At 31.9% G+C, this 19953-nt stretch overlaps 2 protein-coding genes across 3 annotated transcripts; one reads left to right on the top strand and one right to left on the bottom strand.

Annotated features, from left to right (window-relative positions):
- Positions 1-3530: 3530 nt before the first annotated feature.
- LOC124531115 (centromere protein I-like) lies at positions 3531-9537 on the bottom strand. Its single transcript, XM_047105577.1, has 13 exons — positions 9287-9537; positions 9041-9193; positions 8873-8958; positions 8636-8743; positions 8402-8548; positions 7949-8011; positions 7761-7873; positions 6265-6425; positions 5846-6003; positions 5623-5769; positions 5379-5511; positions 4733-4895; positions 3531-4294 (listed from the first exon to the last, which is right to left on the bottom strand). The coding sequence occupies exons 1-13, from the start codon at positions 9450-9452 to the stop codon at positions 3913-3915; spliced, it is 1980 nt and encodes a 659-aa protein (XP_046961533.1). The 5' UTR covers positions 9453-9537; the 3' UTR covers positions 3531-3912.
- A 1490-nt stretch (positions 9538-11027) lies between these two features.
- LOC124531133 (BRCA2-interacting transcriptional repressor EMSY) lies at positions 11028-17566 on the top strand. 2 transcript variants are annotated; one of them, XM_047105597.1, is made up of 6 exons: positions 11028-11201; positions 11343-11517; positions 12607-12907; positions 12996-13164; positions 13241-15160; positions 15539-17566. In XM_047105597.1, exons 1-6 carry the CDS (start codon positions 11141-11143, stop codon positions 15709-15711), a joined length of 2799 nt encoding a protein of 932 aa, XP_046961553.1. In that variant the 5' UTR covers positions 11028-11140; the 3' UTR covers positions 15712-17566. The 2 variants fall into 2 exon arrangements, with proteins under 2 accessions (XP_046961553.1, XP_046961552.1); XM_047105596.1 differs by having other exon boundaries at positions 15233-17566.
- Positions 17567-19953: the final 2387 nt, after the last annotated feature.

Raw genomic sequence — 19953 nt, 5'->3', positions numbered from 1 at the left:
TCGAAGCGATTTTTGAGCAGGGATAAAAGGAGCGTAAAGAGAACAAAGGGTTCGAGATACGAACTACTTTACCCTTCGCGTGCCTCCCCTATCAATTGTTACCAGCTACACATATTTTTACTTGCAGAAACAAACATTCGGCCTCCTTATGACTTGGTCACGTTTCTTTAATGGCAACAGGAAAATACGACAACACTTGATTTTAACTCGATATTACTAAATATATAATCTTGAAACACGTTATTGCGAAATCCGAAACTTTGTTTTTATTCTTCACGATTACAATATTTAAACTTTGAGATTCATCGTAGGTTGGTCACCTATTTCAAGTATTTACTCTTAAAATATACAGTAACACTATCGTATAGTGAAATGTCGGTAGTTGTAAACCTTTACAGATTTCAATAATTATTTGGCTAATATCCAATATTACTTGAGTAACAAATAGAAGTCAGGTAAATAAAGCTGATAATTTAAAACTTTTTAGTAAAGTTAGCTTTTAAACAACACAAATACATATTACATAAGATTTGTTTATTATAAACAGGAATTTTGATTTAATTTTAAATATTTTTTTACAATATTTATAATCTGTTATTCGAGTAATAAATACAACACAGCCTATGTTTCCAATTCCGAAAAATATATCATTGAAGCCGGTTAACACAATATCCTTATCACTCACAAAAAGGGGAATAAGGGTACCCAAAGTCCCTGAAACATTTCTCATCGAGTGTAGGTGGGGGCGGGCGTCCCAACGCGACACCCTGCTACGTGGCACTCTCCAGCCACGGTATCCATAATTTATGCTTTTGAGCAGACCACGAAAAATAAATGAGCATCAGTAATAAGAGAAAATGGCAAGACGAGTATTTTTATTTGAAAGAATGGCAACGCGAATATAGTACATTACAATATTTACTTGTAGGTTTATTTACCTTATATCATAACTCACCGTCTTATAATGATGAAAAAACTATCCAATTTCATTTTGCATCTTAGTATTCTGACCCACTTGACAAGCGTTTAAAAAAGTCTAGACACATAGATAGTATTTTACATCATATACCAGTGCCATTTATTGAAGAATATGATTCCGTATTTAACTTCGCGCCATCTTAAGGACCAAACAGTAACCATTACCTACATAACCCAATACACATCGCGAGTTGTTATTAAATTATTATTAATTTATTTATTTTAAAAGTTCACAGCGTTTTACAATTTATTAGTGAATTATATGTTTTTTCATTTTATTTTTGTGTGTATGTGTAACACATTTGTATGTTAATTTTTTGTAATTTCGTACAATTTACAATATTTTTTTTATAAAATATTTCTGGAAAAACAAAAAGGATAGATTTCTTCTAAGAATCTTAACAGCATATAATTCATGAACGTACACTCAGTTTGAAGTTATATTTATATTAAATATTATCTAATTCATAAATAATAATATATAGTCACCCTGTCACGTCCAGTGCCCACAGATCAACGCAGGGACAGCTCGCCGCATAATACATCACTGAATATTGTAGGACTGTACCTACATTGTATTAAGTACACCCGCTGCAGGGAAGCGCCCTAAGCGCTTTTTTAAACTGTAATTAATGGGATTCAGGCACTCAAGCTTATTTTAAATTCTTGTTTTCTTTATGTCATCCTAAATTGAAATTTGGAAGGACATTGAATACATTAAGATTCAAAAGTAGGGGAATACATTATCTCTAGGTATACAGATTAAATATATTTTTAGAATCTTATTATTTTTGTAGAGTTAAGAGGGGACACTAAATAAGCTCGAACTTATATGTTAATCTTTTAATCTTATAAATGGGGCATAAATATTTAATTTTAAGCTATTCTCTAAAATTATACTTTTCGTAGGTTAGGGTCAGCAAAAAAAGATTTTTTTGGTTTTAATATTTAGTAAAAGCACATTATTGTCACATATTGTATAATATTCCTAAGTATGAGGTCTTAACAGGTGGGTTAATTGTATAATAGGTACAAAATCTGTCCAAATAGCAATAACAACATATTACAAAAATATGTACCTATATACAGATATATGTGATATTATGATTTTATTTAATTACTTTTGTCAATGTTCAATTTTATATCTTTGTAGTGTTGCTCATCCAATGGACAGAAAAGATTCATATATCAGACAATAATATATATAATTTATACAAATTAATTATTCTATAAAAATCTTAACTTCAATGTATTAATTTACGTTCATTGAAAGGGAGAGACGTAATATATAATAATTGAAGCAAACTCCTTTTGACATATTTGTTTAATTAACGGATAATTTACAAAATTTTATTTAAGACAAAATAGCCTTGTTCGACAATTCCTATAACATAATGGATGGTTTAAAAAAAAAGTATATTAAGTCACATTATAAAAAATATGAAACATCGTCATTATAATCATATATTAACATTAGTTTAACATACTACAGTACCAGATCACCTATGATGCTGGGTCATAGTTAAAACTACCATGATTATGAATAATGTTATGAAAACAGTATAAAATTCAATTTAAAGTAATTTGTACTTATAAAATTGTAATATTACTCACAAAATGTTAATATTAAATGTTTATTCTAGTAAGCATTTTACCCTAGAGTCAATTCAATCAGTTTGAGTGCGTAGATAACAAAATACGGTACTAAAAAAGTGAAAATACTTTTAGTTATCTCGAAGTTGAGATTGTTCTATTGAAAATTGAGTACACCATTTGAACAATTATAGTACGGTTTCAAATATAGGAACACGTTTCAAATGAAATTTTTTTTATTAAATATATTTTCCCCTAGAGTTAGACCGTTCCTGGAATTCGAGCTAGTGATATTGTCAATGATTGTGTTTGGGTTTTGAGTTTGATGAAGTTTGAAGATTTTTTCATCCAAACTATTACTTTAGCTTTTTTCGTTATTCTTCTACCTGTCATACATTTATCACATATTCTTATTAATAAACCATTTCCAATGATTTATTTAATTCGAATTTATAAAACATTATCAAAAATATACTGTTTTAATACATCTAAAGAATATATTGTTTGTTTTTTAAGATCTTAATCTCTAGAATTAACCGGCGGATTTATGTTTTTGTTTCAATACATGGGTATTTCCTGGGGAATGTTTAAGCGATTTAACAGCGCGCTACGGACTCGATGGGAGGAACAGGAGCGTTTAATATAGGTGAAAGAATACGGGAAAGCTTGTTAAAGATTATTTTAAAGGTACTTCTACAGTTAAGTATATTATGAGTATCAAATCTGATAGCAGCTATGATATAAGATTTGCGCGTTGTATAAAGTCTAATCAAAACTAAAAAAATACGCGTCTATCATGCAAAAATAGAAAAATTTTAACATTGATTTAAAGTACATAATGTATACTAATATTCTAAACACGAAAATACTGTGACTGTGGGTCTATGTGTCTAACTGTTTGTATGTTGCTCTTATTCCGTCAAAATGCTGAACGGATTTTGATAAAATTTGAATCAAGCTTGAACTTTAACGAAGGACATAGGCCTTTTCATGCCATTTCCTGATGAGTAATCCCTTAAACGCGTGCGAATCCGCGGGCGAAAACTAGTAAATCATAAATGCATTTTGTTCGTGTTTATTTTGTTTTTCAATCGTGTCAATGAGCGTGTATTATAAGTGTGTTTGAAATATATATCATATAAAGACACAACCTAGATTAAGTGTGTGTGTATACAACTCGAAACCAATTTTTATGATATACATAAATTAGGATACGATTTCAAATAACTTAATTAAGGAAATAATTTTATTCTAACAACTTATAGTTTAATAAGTAGCCTTATGATTGTGAATGTATTGAACACAAAGTATTCACGATTACTCCCGAGTGCTAGCATTTTGTTACCGCATCTCGGGCATTGCTTTCATAACGAATTGACTCAAATTGACAAATTCCTGTTCTATAACCGTGTCGAACCATAACTTATTGTCGGCGTCCGTTTGGTCTATAGCCTGCAGTGACACATACGTGTACGGCGCGAATGCTAAGTGATTGCGTATGCTTAGTTTCGTATCCACATCCGGTATCAAATGTGTCAGCTTGCTAACCAGTTGCGGGTGCAGTTTACTAAAGGTGATGCCTTTCTTGCGACCGCTGAGGAATTCCTCGTAGAAACAACTCACGAAATCAGACGTGAATGCTTTCAAAATCTGCATCTGTTCAATATAAGCTTGATCTTTTCGCCCATTCTTCGCTTTTATGGCAGAGAATATTTCTCTGTACCTGCAAAATAATCATAATTATTATACATTCGTAATGACTAGGAAAGGTATCAAACAAAGAGAATTCGGATTCTTCTAGTTAAAATAAATAACCGGAAATTAATAAGCAGTTTAACTCGTACCACAAGCACTTAAACGACCGAGTCGGCTCCGGTCTATAACAAAAATGAAATGAGGGATACTTAAATAACAGGACGAGTACGGCAACTCTGGATAAACGCGTGAAAAGAAATGTCATGTTCTTTAATAGGGATACTTAAAGAACAGGCCGAATACGGCAACTCTAGAACAGGGGGGTACACATCAAGGAGTTTCACCGCCAAGGTATATAAAGCATACTGGATAGTGCAAACACTTAAAATACATGACAATTCAGACGAAACATCTGTGGAGCAAAAAGAAAAACACAATTCAGTAATAACAATATATAATCACTCACAGCACGACGAGCGCGGCGAGGCGGTCGAGCGCGGCGGGCGACGCGCTCAGCAGCGCCAGCGACAGCAGCAGCGCGCGCGGCCGCACCGCGCGCCCCGCCCGCCGCGCCGCGCGCACGCAGCGCACGCCCGCCCGCGTCGCGCTCTGCAGCGCCAGCGCGTCCTCTGCGCACAGGAGCCACGGGTGTACACTCGTAATTAACACTCACACCACAGTCATTCTGAGTGTATACTAAAAGTGAAATGCACATGTGGCAGAATTTCGATGAAATTAGACACATGCAGGTTTCCTCGCGATGTTTTCCTTCACCGCCGAGCACGAGATGAATTATAAACATGTGCCACATGTGCATTCCACCAACCCGCATTGGAACAGCGTTGTGGAATATGTTCCAAACCCTCTCCTTAATGGCAGAGCAGGCCTTATCCCAGCAGTGGGAAAATTTACAGGCTGTTATTTAACTTTACTTTTACTTTACTAAAAGTATAAATAAGATCCTAGGCCAAGAATTGAATGCAGCAGGCTTCCAAAATCCAGGGAGCTACAGAGAAAAACTTTTAGTAGCCACTATTTTAGTCGGTCACATAAGCTGCCTACCAAAGGTTAAAGGTTAAAACTGTATAGAAATAATGTAAAAGGCAACTTACCAGGTGATGATTGCAATCCTTTGTCGCACATGTCACCAATTCTTGTAGAGACCATTGTCAATATTTCTGTGTACATTGATTCCGTGGGTTGTATACTTAAAAAGTAATGTCTAGACCGCATACTTGCATGGATCTGCAATTAAATGTAACAGTATAACGTATAAACTTTATGTTTTTTACCTTCATTATGGCTCCACATGACTTAACACAATATATGTATTTTTATATAGAAAACTGAACTTACTAGGTTTGTGTACATGCTGGTTACACTCCTTAGTATGGCACACTGTTCTATAGGTTGCGCTCTATAGTACACCTTCGTCAGCGTGTCTAAAATGACATTCACATGATCCGCACCTTCAACATTCACCCATTCGACGAGTTGGAGAATCTACAAAAATAATGCTTTTAAAATATTTTGACATTCATGTTTGAGTTTATTTTCTATATTAAATGACATAATTCACCTCCATTAAGAAGTCTTTTTCATTCCAAAATGGCAAGAACTGTGCCAAGAAACGAGTCACAACAGGTAGACCTTGCATGAGAGTCGATTGAAATATTGCCAATCTCTGCAGTAAATCCTGCTTCTCAATATAAGTGTGAGGCGATGTTTCTAAGAAACCTAAAAAAAAAGTAAAGGTCGTCTTAAATTTTCGCGATTATTACACATTTAAATAAAACTAGTTATAACGAATTGTAATCGCGTATATTAATTATTTTGGACATCCCGACGTTTCGAGCACTTTACTAGACTGACTGTCTACCCGTGACCACGAACGCTGTAAAGTGCTATATAAAAGTAAAGGTCAATGCCTTCCCGGTCCCGAAAAATGCGGAAAAGTAGATAGCCACAAGAGCCTCAAGACAAGCATTCCACACTCACAGCTGGTGAGTAGATGATGCAGTTCATGCGACAGGAAGGCGTGGTCGGCGCTGGCGGCCGCGGCCAGCAGCGCCAGCCCCGCAGGGTTGCACAGCAGCGCGCGCAACCGCGCCGGCCGCCGCATGGCTCGCTGCGCGCTGTACTGCAGCAGCGACACGGGCCTGCGGGTTCAAGCATTCCGGCACTTTAATAATAATAATTTCATCAACCGGAGTCATTCCTCACTCACTGTTTTCCAGCTTACAAGCACTTGGCATACACAAACTCACTTTTATTTTATTACAGAAAGCAGTCATTCTGAATACATGTAGGATTGTGCGGAAATTTTTATCAAGTGATTAGGTAGTCCGTTTTTGTTTGGATAGAATCCCGCAAAAACGGAGAATATAACCTCGTTAAAACGAGAGCATGAAAAAAGTTAAAAAATAAATAATAATAATAAATAACTTTATTGCACACATAATACAATCAAATAAAGTCACACAGATACAGCAAGAAGCAAACTTAACACTAACATACAAAGCGTGCAAAGGGCGGTCTTATCACTGAACAGTGATCTCTACCAGACGACCCTAAAGAAAGAAGCTTACAAACTCAACGGGCTAGTGCAAAATAAATCACAACAATACAATATAAATACACAATAAATATACATGCATACATACATAACAACTATATATACATACACATATAAGATAAATACATATATAAAATAAATAAATAAAGTAAATGATATTAATAATAATTATGATTAACAAGATATAACACACATAGTACCTACAATTAATTTAGTGTTTTATTTAGATTAAATTTATTTAATAGGCTATTTGACTGGTTTTTAAAAATCCATTTTATATTATTTAGTAGAGGTTAAGGAACCCAGTAAAAGTTGTTTTTTTATTATATTTCTAGTACATATTTGATGAAAAATATCATATTAAAAATTCCATATTTAAATAACGCGCCAAAACGCTACTTTGACAATATGGCGCTGCAATGGGATCGGTGACGTCACTTTGCTGTATTTTAATCTGTGGTACATATAGTAGAAAAGCAAGGTTTACAAGAAAGTGACTTCATCATAAGCCCGGCCAATCAAGAGTGTTTTGTGTCATGTGACAAACGTTTGAATAAATGCATTTTTTTTATTGATTTTTTAATTAATTTAAGTATTATTTTAAACTTTCATTAGTAAATAACCATTTTTTAATGCATAATATAGACTGATTACAATAATTCACAATTTATTTTTCGCATTGTCAAATAGCCTATTTTATTAAGGTGGATAACTGTATTCTAAGATGTCCAATTAGAAATAGAGGCCAGTTTCTGAAATTTTTTCAAGACTATTTCTAAATCTCAGAGATACAGATTGACATCAAGTATTTGCTATCAACTGAAATTTAGAATCTACCCTCTAACTGTTTGTCTGACTACATATTTATAAATGATTTTGATCGTTTTCATTAGATAAAATTGTGCACAACCATACTCACTCAGAAAAGTCAAGATAGTTCTTTTGAGTATCATTATCATATTGTTTGGAACCAATGTTTGTAAATTCCAAATTGGGAATGAGAGGTTCTGCTTTCTTATTTCTACCTGCCTCCTGAAAACCATAAAATTAATATCAATTTATATTTAGTATATAATATGTAACACAACACTCAATCAGATAACTTACAGAGTTTAGAGGGTTAATCCAGAACAGCCTATATGTCTCTTTACTCAAGGTATTCCTTTGATTCTGAAATTTGAAAAAATAATGGTTTTATACTAAGTATTTTTATTATACCCTCGGAGCATGCATTAGACATCTATTTAGAATTTACATTAGAATTCTCATATAATTTGCCCTTTTCTTACACCGTGGGCCATGTATATTGGGAATTTGACAGATTTTATGTCTCTGTAGCCTGTAATTGGACTGGCTCACTGTCTTGAACCCAAAACAGTAGAATACTAAATATTGCTGCTCAACAACAGAATATATGAGCGGATAACATCCAGATTTTGTACAATTCCTTACAACCAAGTTGTAAAAGACTTTCCAAGCATAATTACAAATATGTATAATAAAATGATATCCCTGGAATAGAACCCTTCTTAGACATAACGAAAATATAAAAATGTATACCTGAGCCATCTTAAACCTTGCGAGCAATGTTACATTAATTTTTCTAAATGCTGTATGTATGGATATTGAAGGCACATCCTCAGGAACATATTCTGGTTTGTAAGACTTAAATAAACCAAGAAGTACTTGGATCTGTCTGTACATATTCTGGAATGATCAAATATTTGTTTTGTCATCTATCATTTTATAAAATTATCTTAATAGTTATTTAGTGTTATTCAATTACAAAATTACCTTTTTAGCTTCTCTCCTTTTAGCATAATCCATCAATTCCAAAACCCTTCTTCTAGTAACATCATTTGGCTTTGTCAATGTGTACACAAGTTTCATGGCATGCACAGTCTGGAATTAATCATACTCTTGGAAACCAAAATAGACATAGGGCAGTTCAATAAACTATTTAACGAAATTTTAAAGTACTATCACTTTACTCATTTAATAGAAGTTATAACACTAATCCTATATACTTACAAGTACTTCAAAGGTTAACATGGTATAAAATAGCTCATATCCCATATCTAGAGCTTTCATGTCTACACTATCACAGTCCATAGCAGCTGAAATAATATTAAAAAATATATTGAACAAATATTATTTTATTTTTATACATAATTAACAAATCAATAACTTGCATTATACCTGTCAACCAATCTAAAAGAAAACCGATTCTTGAAAAATTACTTTGGTTATCATAGTTTGCGAGGATCCATCTTAAAGAATACTCAATGGTACTTTGTGATACCTTTTCTTTTGGTAATATACTGGCTCCAAGATTAACCCATTTTGTAATAGCTAAAACATATTTGAGTTATGTTATTATTGAGTAACTTTACACCGCCTTCGGTAGACTACGACCTATTATCTAAAAAAAATGCGGCTACTTACGAATACTCAAGTTCAACCAAACTTTAAACAATGTATGAAAATCATCATAGTTTAGTCCTGTGTTATCAACTATATATCCCAATTCATCGATTTTACTCTGAAATAATTCTTTGTCAAAGCCTTTTTTCAGCGTTTTAATGTAATCTATTATCTCTTCGACATCCATTGTAATAAAAATATAAAAGATCAGTTACGACAAATAGAGTTAGTTTATCAACAACAATATATTCAAAACAGAAAATACGTTTAAATCTGACAGTGACAACTAGGATAGCATATCTTTTTGGTTATTTGAGTAGATGTCCTAATTGTTTATGGGAACGAAGAATTAAAACTAATCATAGACTAAAATTTGGTAGCTCAACCATATTAATCATCTTTAAATATACAATATCGACAACTTAAATCTGTTGCTACTTTTACCAAATACGTTAAACTACGAAAACAAAACATTTTATGGTGTAGTTAATAATATAAGTTTTAATCAATGGAAGAAAAAGACCCTTATAAACGTAGTAATGTTTTTGCCTTTAATATTAATATTATTGAAGAAAGATAATATAAATATACTTGATTAAAGTGTTATAAAATGTTGTACACTGATACAAGTTACCCATTTTAAATGTATTCTTATGTATTATTAAAATCTAATTTAAATGATAAGTGAGCCAGTATAACCTAAGTCATAAAGTACATAGGATGTTAATATCCAAGGATGGTAGCGAATAGTTAACTACTCACCATCAGATGGCTCGTTAGATGGTTCAAATCCAATACTTACAAAAAATTACCAACTTTTAATAAGTATTTTTCTTAATAATTAAAAAATAAAATTTTACAAAATAAATAAGTACTTATTGGTGAGTATTTATTATACTATATTACTTTTAAGTTAAAACAATAAAAATAAATGCTTAATAAAAATTAATTATTTAAATACATACACAACTTACGTTATTATTAATTATATTTATTATAGTATTAATTATTACGATTATTTTGTAAGTAGGTACACAAAATATTAAAGTTGATGTCTATTGACATAGACTAAATGTAAGTTATGCTTTAAAGCTAGCATTCCTACTTGAAAATGTCAAATTTAACGAACTGTCTTTCGAGTTTACACAATATTAATGTATCGATATGTCGTTAATCAACAAAGTTCGAATCGATATTTTAATCGGTTTAAATTATATTTGATTTTAAGTCACAAAAAACCACTATAATATTTTTACAAGCTTAAAGGATTTTTAGTAGAAAAATTTCATCATCATGCTATTTTTAAAATTTTATATTAATATTTATATAAATTATTTTGTTGCATTTTTTTTTCACATAATAAAAAAAATAATTTAAGCATCATATATCTCAAATAAATATACAAAATGTGTGTGAATTTGAGCGAGGAGGGTCAGCACCAAATATTTGTATTATTGAGTAGCTTATAACATACAAGGATTTTTATAAGTATGATAATAAAATTATTTATAAAATTCATATTTTTGTTGTAATAGAATTAGATTTTAATGAAAAAATATATTTATTAACAATAGTTGATAAAAACATAATTAAACTAAATACGTAACATACATTTAATCCATTTAATAATACACTGACATTGGTAAAGTTTGTTTAATTTTAGAACCTCACAAAACTGAATTCGATTCGATGATCGAGTACAAAATTTAATATCGATAACAATTATCGAGTGTAGTTCTCGTATTTACTTGTATCGGTTAGCCCTAGTTTGAAGTAAACAGTATGGATATTTGCCAGTAAAGTATTTTAATAAAATATGGTTCAAATCGTACAAATGTATAGTAATTTATGAGTGTTTAATGTAAAAGATTAAACATGTGGCCTATGCTTCTTAATATGACACGCGACGAATGTCGTCGGACGCTTAGAAGACTCGGTATATATTTAGTTTTATAAATGGCATTCGTTTTCCCTCCTATGGTTTTCTTCCACAACGCTTAAAACGATCCCAATCCTTTCCATGCATTTTGTTATTACTCTTGTATATCTTTTTGAATACTAGTTCGTTTACTTATAGAATTGGAAGCCTACTCGAATATGATAAGTGTATTCAGAGCACAAGGAGCATTAGAAGACAACAGAAAAAAGTTGCTTGAGGAACTACGCGCCGTTTTGCACATTAGCAATGATCGACATAGTGCCGAGGCGCGTCGCGTGTCTAATGACGAACTCTTAGCTACTATTGCTGAACAGTAAGATTCAATTTAAATTTATAATATAATTTTACTTATTCTAAAATAGTACACCACAATGGTAAAGATGGCTGCAATAGTTTGACGCCAAAGTATACAGAAATGGCATTGGGCTGGTTGTAATTTATATATAAATGTCCATTTCCAATAGGATTATCTATGATATAAAATAATGTAGTTCCTAACTGCCACTTTATACTAACTTATAAGTGCCAACTAAACCTAGGCCTCATAGATATTTATTTGTTTGTCATATTTATTCATTTACAATTAAATTTCCTGTATAATACTTTCAAGCTATTTTACTATTATTTATATAGTTACTATGAAAATATATAATTTAAATATTGTAAACATTTTATACATGACAGATAACCTCTGTGCTGCAATGAAAGCTTTAAAATTAAATCATGTGTTCAATATAAAAACTATAAAAGTATATTTAAAATATATATATATATTATAATTTGAGTATATAGTTCTATGTTTCTTTTAGAAAAATAACTTCCTTCACGATAGTCTTAACACTAAAACATTGAAAATATAATGTTAAACATAAGAAGATTATTAGAGATTAGGGCATTACAATATTAATTCTTTATAATATAATGACGACTTTATAATTAAAAAGAACATATTTTTTCACAGCTTGCTCTTAAAGGATTTTAGTTTAAAGTGTTTTAACTAATTATTTCTAGCTTTACATTTGTTTTATTAATGAACACTATTCAAAATATAAACATTAATTCATGTAAACTTTGTCATATGTTAATATAAATATATTATTGTAGTCAATTTATATGTACATTATTATTCTTGGTAATTTATAATTCAAAGTATTAATGAATTTAAAATATACTAAGATTTGATAACTGGCAATAACAATATTTAATAGTTTTTTTTTTATTTAAAGAAGATTTAAAATATTGTTATTTATTAATATTGAAATAAATAATTAAGTATCATTGTACAATCGTAATTATCTGTTTTTCTATAAAATACTACAAAGTATACACTTAAAGATTGCACCACACATTGCACCTTAAACTTCTTTTAATTTAATTTTAAATTGTTATCATATATTTTCAGACTAGCTGGTCCTAACACAGGTCTAGGATGGATAACCGAGGGAAGAAGATTAATACCGCTTATGCCCAGAGGTATCGCACAGACAATGTATACAGAAATAGCAGATAAAGCGGCAGAAGCTGCAGCAGCGGAGAACAGAGAAATTAAAAATAGAATTGAGACTGAGAAATTAATAGCACCTAAGTCAAATGAAGAGGAAATGCCAGATCATGAGGGTCAAACTGCCGAGGGGTCTCAATCCAATGAAATGATGGATGAAATGTCATATCCACCTATTGCCATGGAAGACAATACTGCAAAAGTAAGCTAACATACATTAAAACTGTTACTATTGTTAAACTTTTGCTACTCTGCCTATAGACTAATTAAAATAAAACATTCTTTTACAGATTTGGGAAACTGAACTAATTTGTCGTAAGAGAAAAATGGCAGAAGGGGGCACTTTACCTGATGATTCATCGACACCAGTCAAAAATATGAGAAATGTACCATTGAACACAAATCAAAAACATCTTAATTTATCACAAGTCTATTCAAGATATTCACAGCCAGCTACAAGTCTGTATATTTATTATCGTCTCTCACGATTTATTAATAAAAAAAAAGCCATATTAATGGATATTTTCTTCAACAGGTAAATCATCGGGTCATTCTAAACATTCATACAATCAAGTAAGCAAAGTTTCAACAAGTAAATCCAGCCAACCTCATGCACCTCGATCTATAAAACATAGATCCCATAAACAGAGTTCTAAAAGTACAACACAAGCCACCCTGAAAGCACAAAGAAAAACGCAGGAACAGTCAATGTCACCCAGTAGACAATATAATTCGGGCCAACAAGCTGATTTCTCAGGACCACCTGGATCTTTTCAAGCAAGCTATGCTCAATCAATATTAGGAAGTAAGACGAAAACAGACTACTTAGATGAAATTAAACCGAAAGTACTTTCATCTCCCAGTATGGTCTCAGATTCACCCACAATGCAACTCTTGACTCAACCTGCCACCGTGCCTCATGAGTTGGCAGTGTCAGACAGTGCTCACCCTGATGATCCATCCTCATTGCAAGCTCAAGCTACCCCTGTGACAAAGCACTCTGTGAGTGGTAAGCCCTGCCAACTTATAATCAAAAAGCGCGGGGAAGTCGCTACTGATAAAAAAGTACAAATGTCAGAATTTAAAGTCATACAAAAGCCTACCGACGAAGTTAAGTTTCTATCAAATAGACAGATGGTTGTGTCCCCAAGTCCTGCACATAAATCCTTTAATGCGAGCAACAAAATTGTCACAACAAAAGTAATTGGTTCACTTCCCAAATCACGAACATCACACACTCCCGTTTTACAATCAGACAAAATGATTGTGGTTTCGAAATCGTCGATCGAAAACAGATTGACAAATTCGAAAGTTATTATCAATTCCTCAGGGAATGCAACACCTACTAAGGATAGCGTACATAGTATAGCAAATAGCATAGCAAATAAAACAACTGAAACTTTGACTCCAAAAGGAATCCCAGCTACAGATTTGAAAGTGTCTGCAAAAACTTTTGTCGTAAATCCCAAATCGGGCCAAAAAATGGTCGTACTACCCGCAAAGGCTTGTAAAGAAGGGCAACTTCCGTTATTTCATTTTAAAGGAATACCCACAAACATGAAATTAGTTTCGGTAAGTTCACATAATGCTCAAGCCACGAAGTCGCCTGCAGTCAACGTTTTATCAAACCCGACAGTCGTGAGTGCAATACCTTCGAGCGCAAAAATTGTTGGAGTAGAACCAATAAAAACCGCCAATATGGCCGATATTGTTCCTGTAAAAGGCCTAACGCCGCCTATTTCAACTTCCAAAATAACCAATCCTATAATTAGACCTATGAATACGAAAGGCAACATTATTGTGGTCCAAAAAGGAGCCACCCTAGGTAAAACGCTCACATTTACTAAGAATGGTAATGATGTCTCCAAAATAATTATGGGGAAAAATGTAAACAAATTGTTACAAACTACTAAGTCAGATCAGGTCGACCCATCTAAATCAGGTAATGTTATTGTTTTGGAACTAAACAATGAACAAACAGGTCGAACAACGACTATGTCTGAAATACTATGCAGTCGCAACAGTAATGCTTCATGTACTCCGGAAAAAGACCCCACAAACATTGACCAAGAGATCACTCAAGAAACTCCAGTGTTGTTTGAAAACCAAATAACACCAGAAATTTGCAACACAAGCAGCTTAGATTCATCAACTAGTTTACAAGAAATAGATAGATTAGACCAATCTACCGTAGGTATAATAGAAAAAAGCGAAAAGGAAAAAACTGATTTCATAAAGGACACAGAGGGCGTCAAAGATACATCGAGTGTCACAGACTGGGAAATGGAATTAGATACGACTCCTGGCAAAAGTAAAGACGACGTCGACAAACTAAACTCCTTACACTTAGATCTCGGCATGTCCAGTGACAGCGAAAACGAATACATGGTAGATGGTCACGAAGCGAAAACACAACACTTAGCCGCGGAGAGAATGCAAACAGAGACACCGACAGGTGAGTTATTCTTTAAATGATCTTTGTTACTTGTTGCAATTCTAGGTTAATTTAAATAAATTAACTTTTTAGGTGATAACATCGAACGATATAGCAATTCGAGTGCTCTGTCTCGAACTACGAGAACACTGCTTAGTCAGCTCCAGGATGACGGTTCATCAAGTAACGATTCGTCATTCGCAATTAAATCGAAATGTTTGAGTAAAATACCGGATATTGATATCAAAATTGACAAGTCTGAGTCTGAGGCGCTTTCGAAAGCCAGGGCAAAACTTTCGGAAAAAGTGGCAGAGGCAAAGTCACAGCAGAGACGGATAGATATATATAGTACAGCCATAACAACGTCGGAGATTAATTTAGATTCGTTTTCGTATCTAGACGAGAGCTTGATGGCGGGTGATGATGAGTTTCCTTCGGAGGGTAAGAGAGAAGCTCGCCAGGGCGACGTACTCGACGATCAACTCAGTCGACTCCTAGGCGAAGACTCGGCTAACTCGACTGACTCACAAACTGTAAGTGAAAGTTTGCCTATAGATAAAAATGAGCAATAAAATAATAGGTATATTGAGAATTGGTAAAATATTTCTTTAAAATGTAATTGCACTAGTTTAAGCTGGGACACTTGTGTGCGTTGACGTAAAATGATGCGTGCGGACATGACATTGAGGTTGCGGTATTTCAACTACCTAATGTGTGTATTATTTGTGAATGAAACTCGTTTGTGTTGTCTTTAATAAAAGAGGCTAGAAAGAAAAATAATTTAATAATTTTAAAGATTCCTGCCTGTTCCAAGAACCAAAAAAACTGTACTAATGACATTTGAAAGTCAATACAATTTTTAATTAGGAACAATATATTTTTTTTAAATGGTAAGTTTTAAACCAGTTTAAATATTTATGGATTTTGTAATTTATGAAAACAGCTAAAATACAGCTAGTTTGTCTTTTTGAAAATTATAAAATGTTTTTCAGAGAATTGTCTTAATTAACCATTAAGATCTTGCCAATATTTTTACCACGTTATAAAAATAGTCATTTAAAATATAAACTTTAAGTATGACACATTGTAAAATTATATCTTAAACATATTGGAACAAAACATTGTCAATATCGTTTACCTCGTTTATATAAAAATATTTTGACATGAATCTTCACTTTTATCTTTACGAGTAACACTAAAATTGACTCAGTTTAGACACACAGTACAGGATCTTAGAGTTCATATAAGTGTTTCTTTAGTTTTGTTGGTTCTCTCTCTACAAAAACCTATTCTTTTTCTGTTTTATAATAGATATTTTATTGATTTCATGATATGTTTCATCAAATCGATAAAATATAAATACTAATCTAAAACGACAAGTATTATTTATCTGAGAGTAATATAAATACAGTTGAGGATTAAAATAGTCAAAACAAATAACTCATTAGTCTATATATTTTGGTGAATCAAAATAATAGAAAGTAAAGTACAAGTAGTTTGATATTAAATACATAGCATTTAAAAAATAAACAGTTGCTATTTAATTGTCACTAACTTCATCATTTATTTGAGTTAGTGTTTTCTTTTTTAATAACTTATCCAAATAATAAAATATGATAGAAAAATTTTGCTTCGAATCATTAACATTAACAAATAAGTGCAAAGATTTTTAATAATATACTTTAATTACAAAACAAATATACTTTATTGATATCATGTTTAATCAGATTATTTATTGATCTGAATAAAATAAAGTAGTGTATAACATTTTGACATGTTTTTAACAGAAAAAAATAGGAAAGAAATATTATATTTAAATAGAGAACATTTGTTCATTGCTCAAGTATTAACATTTTTCGAAATATTAGTGGTTTTTAAGAATGTTCTATAGTTTATCTTTAACCTTACGATGACTACTAAAAAAAAGTTTTTGCAATTAATACCTAAATTATTGCCTTTATCAAACTTTCTTGAGTATTTTATACACGAAAAAGTTTTATTTCTTTGAATTATTTGTGGTCGAGAAGTTTAATTTTTATTTATATGATATGTTGAAGTTTATCGTTTTCTGTTGACATAATTTAGCTACTTAAAAACATAGAAAACACAAATAAAGAGGCAAATAAATAACAAACAAAATTACTTGGCCATACAATTAATAAAGTTTATTGTTAATTAATTTAACTGTGTTTATATAATTGATGTTGTTTTAACCATTATATTTGCTTTTGTCTTCCATCTTTAAAATGCACATTTTCGAAAACACTTATTAGGCTTATAAAACTCCCCCTTATATACTCAACTCATTAACAAAACATACGATAACGTTCGATTTCTACTTTTGAACACATTCTTGTAAAGGAAAATCACAATACTTGTTAAAATTACCCATACAACCACAATTTATAAATGCATGACAAACACAATCAAAAAAATAGTTCTTCCCACTATTGGGTTTCCCTAAAACAAACATACAATACCGTTTAGGCAAAGAGTTATTGCAAATACGATATTATATTATATATTTTGCATAAAATTAAAACTTGCATCATCTTCGGGATATTGAAATTTTAATAGAGCATCTAATATACGAACACTGTCACTAATACCATAATAATAAGAATTTAAATTGCTCCATGGATCAACATATATTAAACGTTCCATTGGTAAACTACGAGATTTAAAAAAAAAATCTTTTTACATCTAAACCGCATAAAGTCTGTCTAATGTTATGAAAAATCAAATCAAATCATGATTCTTGTAATAGTATTTATAAGGTCCTGTACACCAATGGCCCGTATAAAATATATTGGTCGAAGGACACATGATAAACGACTCTAGGTACGTTTGTAACCGACACTTTTTATTTCCACCTTCTTTGTTTGCTGAATTTGCTTGAACACCTCCTTGGTTAACTGTTCCACCAGTTTCGAAACACGCGAGTCGTCTGAATATGTTAGGAATAAACTCCTCATCTCTGCGTGCATCCACAAGTAATTCTTGTCTTTCTTCAAGCAATCGCTGTAGGAATAAATTTCTAATTTGAATACCTTCGTACCACGTTCGCCCCGCGATTTCAACGTAACAACATTATCGAGGTGCTTCAAAGACATACTATGTGATCTCTGATTGACCCAGTGTTCCGGAGTAAACATTGCGCATGGATAACTGCGTCTAGCATATCATTAAGTTCTCGGATCTTCTTCGTTGTTCGAACTCACTATCGCTGCCTCCCAGTTTTTTTCTCCTTCGGTGGCATCACCACCTCTTCCCCGGCGGAATCTTCGTCAGTGGTAGATGGTTTGCGAGGACGCTTCGCCGAGCCCAAGATCGACTTTTTACAGTCGTTTTCAACTTCGATGTCGAGGCTTTGTTCGATTGCTGACCGCTGCTGTTGCGACTGAATGTTACTGTTTTCTTATTCTGTGGTATACTGGATTGGATAGTGGATTTTCCATTTTTTCCTTTGACTCACAGTCAACGAACACGAACTATGAATGCCGATTAAAATTTCCCCCTTACATACTTAACTTATTAACAAAACATACGATAACGTTATCGCTTATAATTTTGCGGCTTGAACTATTAAATAAGTTCTCCGATTTAAGATTTTCTTTCTTTGAGGCTCCCTTACTTTGCCGCCGCCGCCGCCGCCAAAACGACCAAAAAAAATGGGCAATTCATTGGTTTGCTTGAACAATCAGCTGTGCGTAGCACATAGCTGTGATTATGTTCATAAGCATTAAACGATAATATTTGTGAAGTCAAAACGATAATTTTTAAATTGTTTTTTGAACAATTAATTGTTGATTGAACAATAACAAATACTTGAAAAACTAAAAAACTAATTCTTAAAAAATAAGGTTCGGTATTTATCTATGATTTGATTACTTTATTTATTGCATCAAAAATAACTTAATCCATTCTTAACTCACAGCTCAATTCGCTTTTGATACCAATAGTCACTAAAGCCTAATAGAAATATTTCTAATATATTTTTAAATACAGTACATACTATCGTCGTAATAGAATTATAGTCCGTAACGCACAATTATTGTTTACTTATTTTATTAAAATATATCCAATTTTATTACGATGTTAAGATTTGTTTGTGATAAATCTTCAAGCAATAGTATCGATATATAAGTAGTGAAGAATTCATGTTAGTAGAATGCATTGTAAGCAATATAGAGAACGAAATTTGTTATAAGACCTCAGAAATATAAAATATCTGCCCACAAATCAAGCCCATCCAAATCCAAACTTGGAGCAGTGTGAATAAATAAGTTTTAAACCTTCTTATAGTAGATCATACAGTGGAATTAACTGGCTGACACTTTTATATTGATTCTATACGACCTGTAGAAATTTGTCTATGGATGTAATTCTCCTACACCACAATATAGACACTTATTTCTATGATCCAAATCCGCAAATTAGTTCTATGAAAAGCAAGAATTAGTAAACTAATCACATTATTTGATAGTTTTAAAATTTTGGGCAGTTAATTTTATATATTAAACGAAAGTACCATGTATATTTTTTTAAAAATTTCCTCTTTAAACAAATTTCTTTCTTTATATATATTGCTTATAATTTTTTAGTAGTTATTATCAAACTTAGCTAATGATGTACATTTTATACATATTCTGTAATTATAACACGAAAGGTGCATTATTATAGATTTAATATAGTGTACTTTACAGAAGTTTAATTTTAAGAACATCAATTGAAACTTCCAATATACATCAATAGAGTAGTTGAAAAGTTGTACTCATTTATGTAGAAAATTTTGTTAATGATAAGTTGAGCGA

Source organism: Vanessa cardui, chromosome 7, assembly GCF_905220365.1.
Source record: "Vanessa cardui chromosome 7, ilVanCard2.1, whole genome shotgun sequence".
Lineage (NCBI taxonomy): Eukaryota > Metazoa > Arthropoda > Insecta > Lepidoptera > Nymphalidae > Vanessa > Vanessa cardui.
The sequence above is the reverse complement of the archived record's forward strand: the minus strand, read 5'-3'. Positions and strand labels throughout refer to the sequence as shown.

Excerpts from the sequence above, each read along its gene's own strand:
- LOC124531115 (XM_047105577.1), bottom strand. The coding sequence starts at position 9,452 with ATGGATGTCGAAGAGATAATAGATTACATTAAAACGCTGAAAAAAGGC. Across the intron at positions 9,194-9,286 it reads TTGGTTGAACTTGAGTATTC|CTATTACAAAATGGGTTAAT; the intron begins GTAAGTAGCCGC and ends AATATGTTTTAG. Across the intron at positions 6,004-6,264 it reads GCATCATCTACTCACCAGCT|GTTTCTTAGAAACATCGCCT; the intron begins GTGAGTGTGGAA and ends CTTTTTTTTTAG.
- LOC124531133 (XM_047105596.1), top strand. The coding sequence starts at position 11,141 with ATGTGGCCTATGCTTCTTAATATGACACGCGACGAATGTCGTCGGACG. Across the intron at positions 11,518-12,606 it reads TTAGCTACTATTGCTGAACA|ACTAGCTGGTCCTAACACAG; the intron begins GTAAGATTCAAT and ends ATATATTTTCAG. Across the intron at positions 13,165-13,240 it reads ATATTCACAGCCAGCTACAA|GTAAATCATCGGGTCATTCT; the intron begins GTCTGTATATTT and ends TTTCTTCAACAG.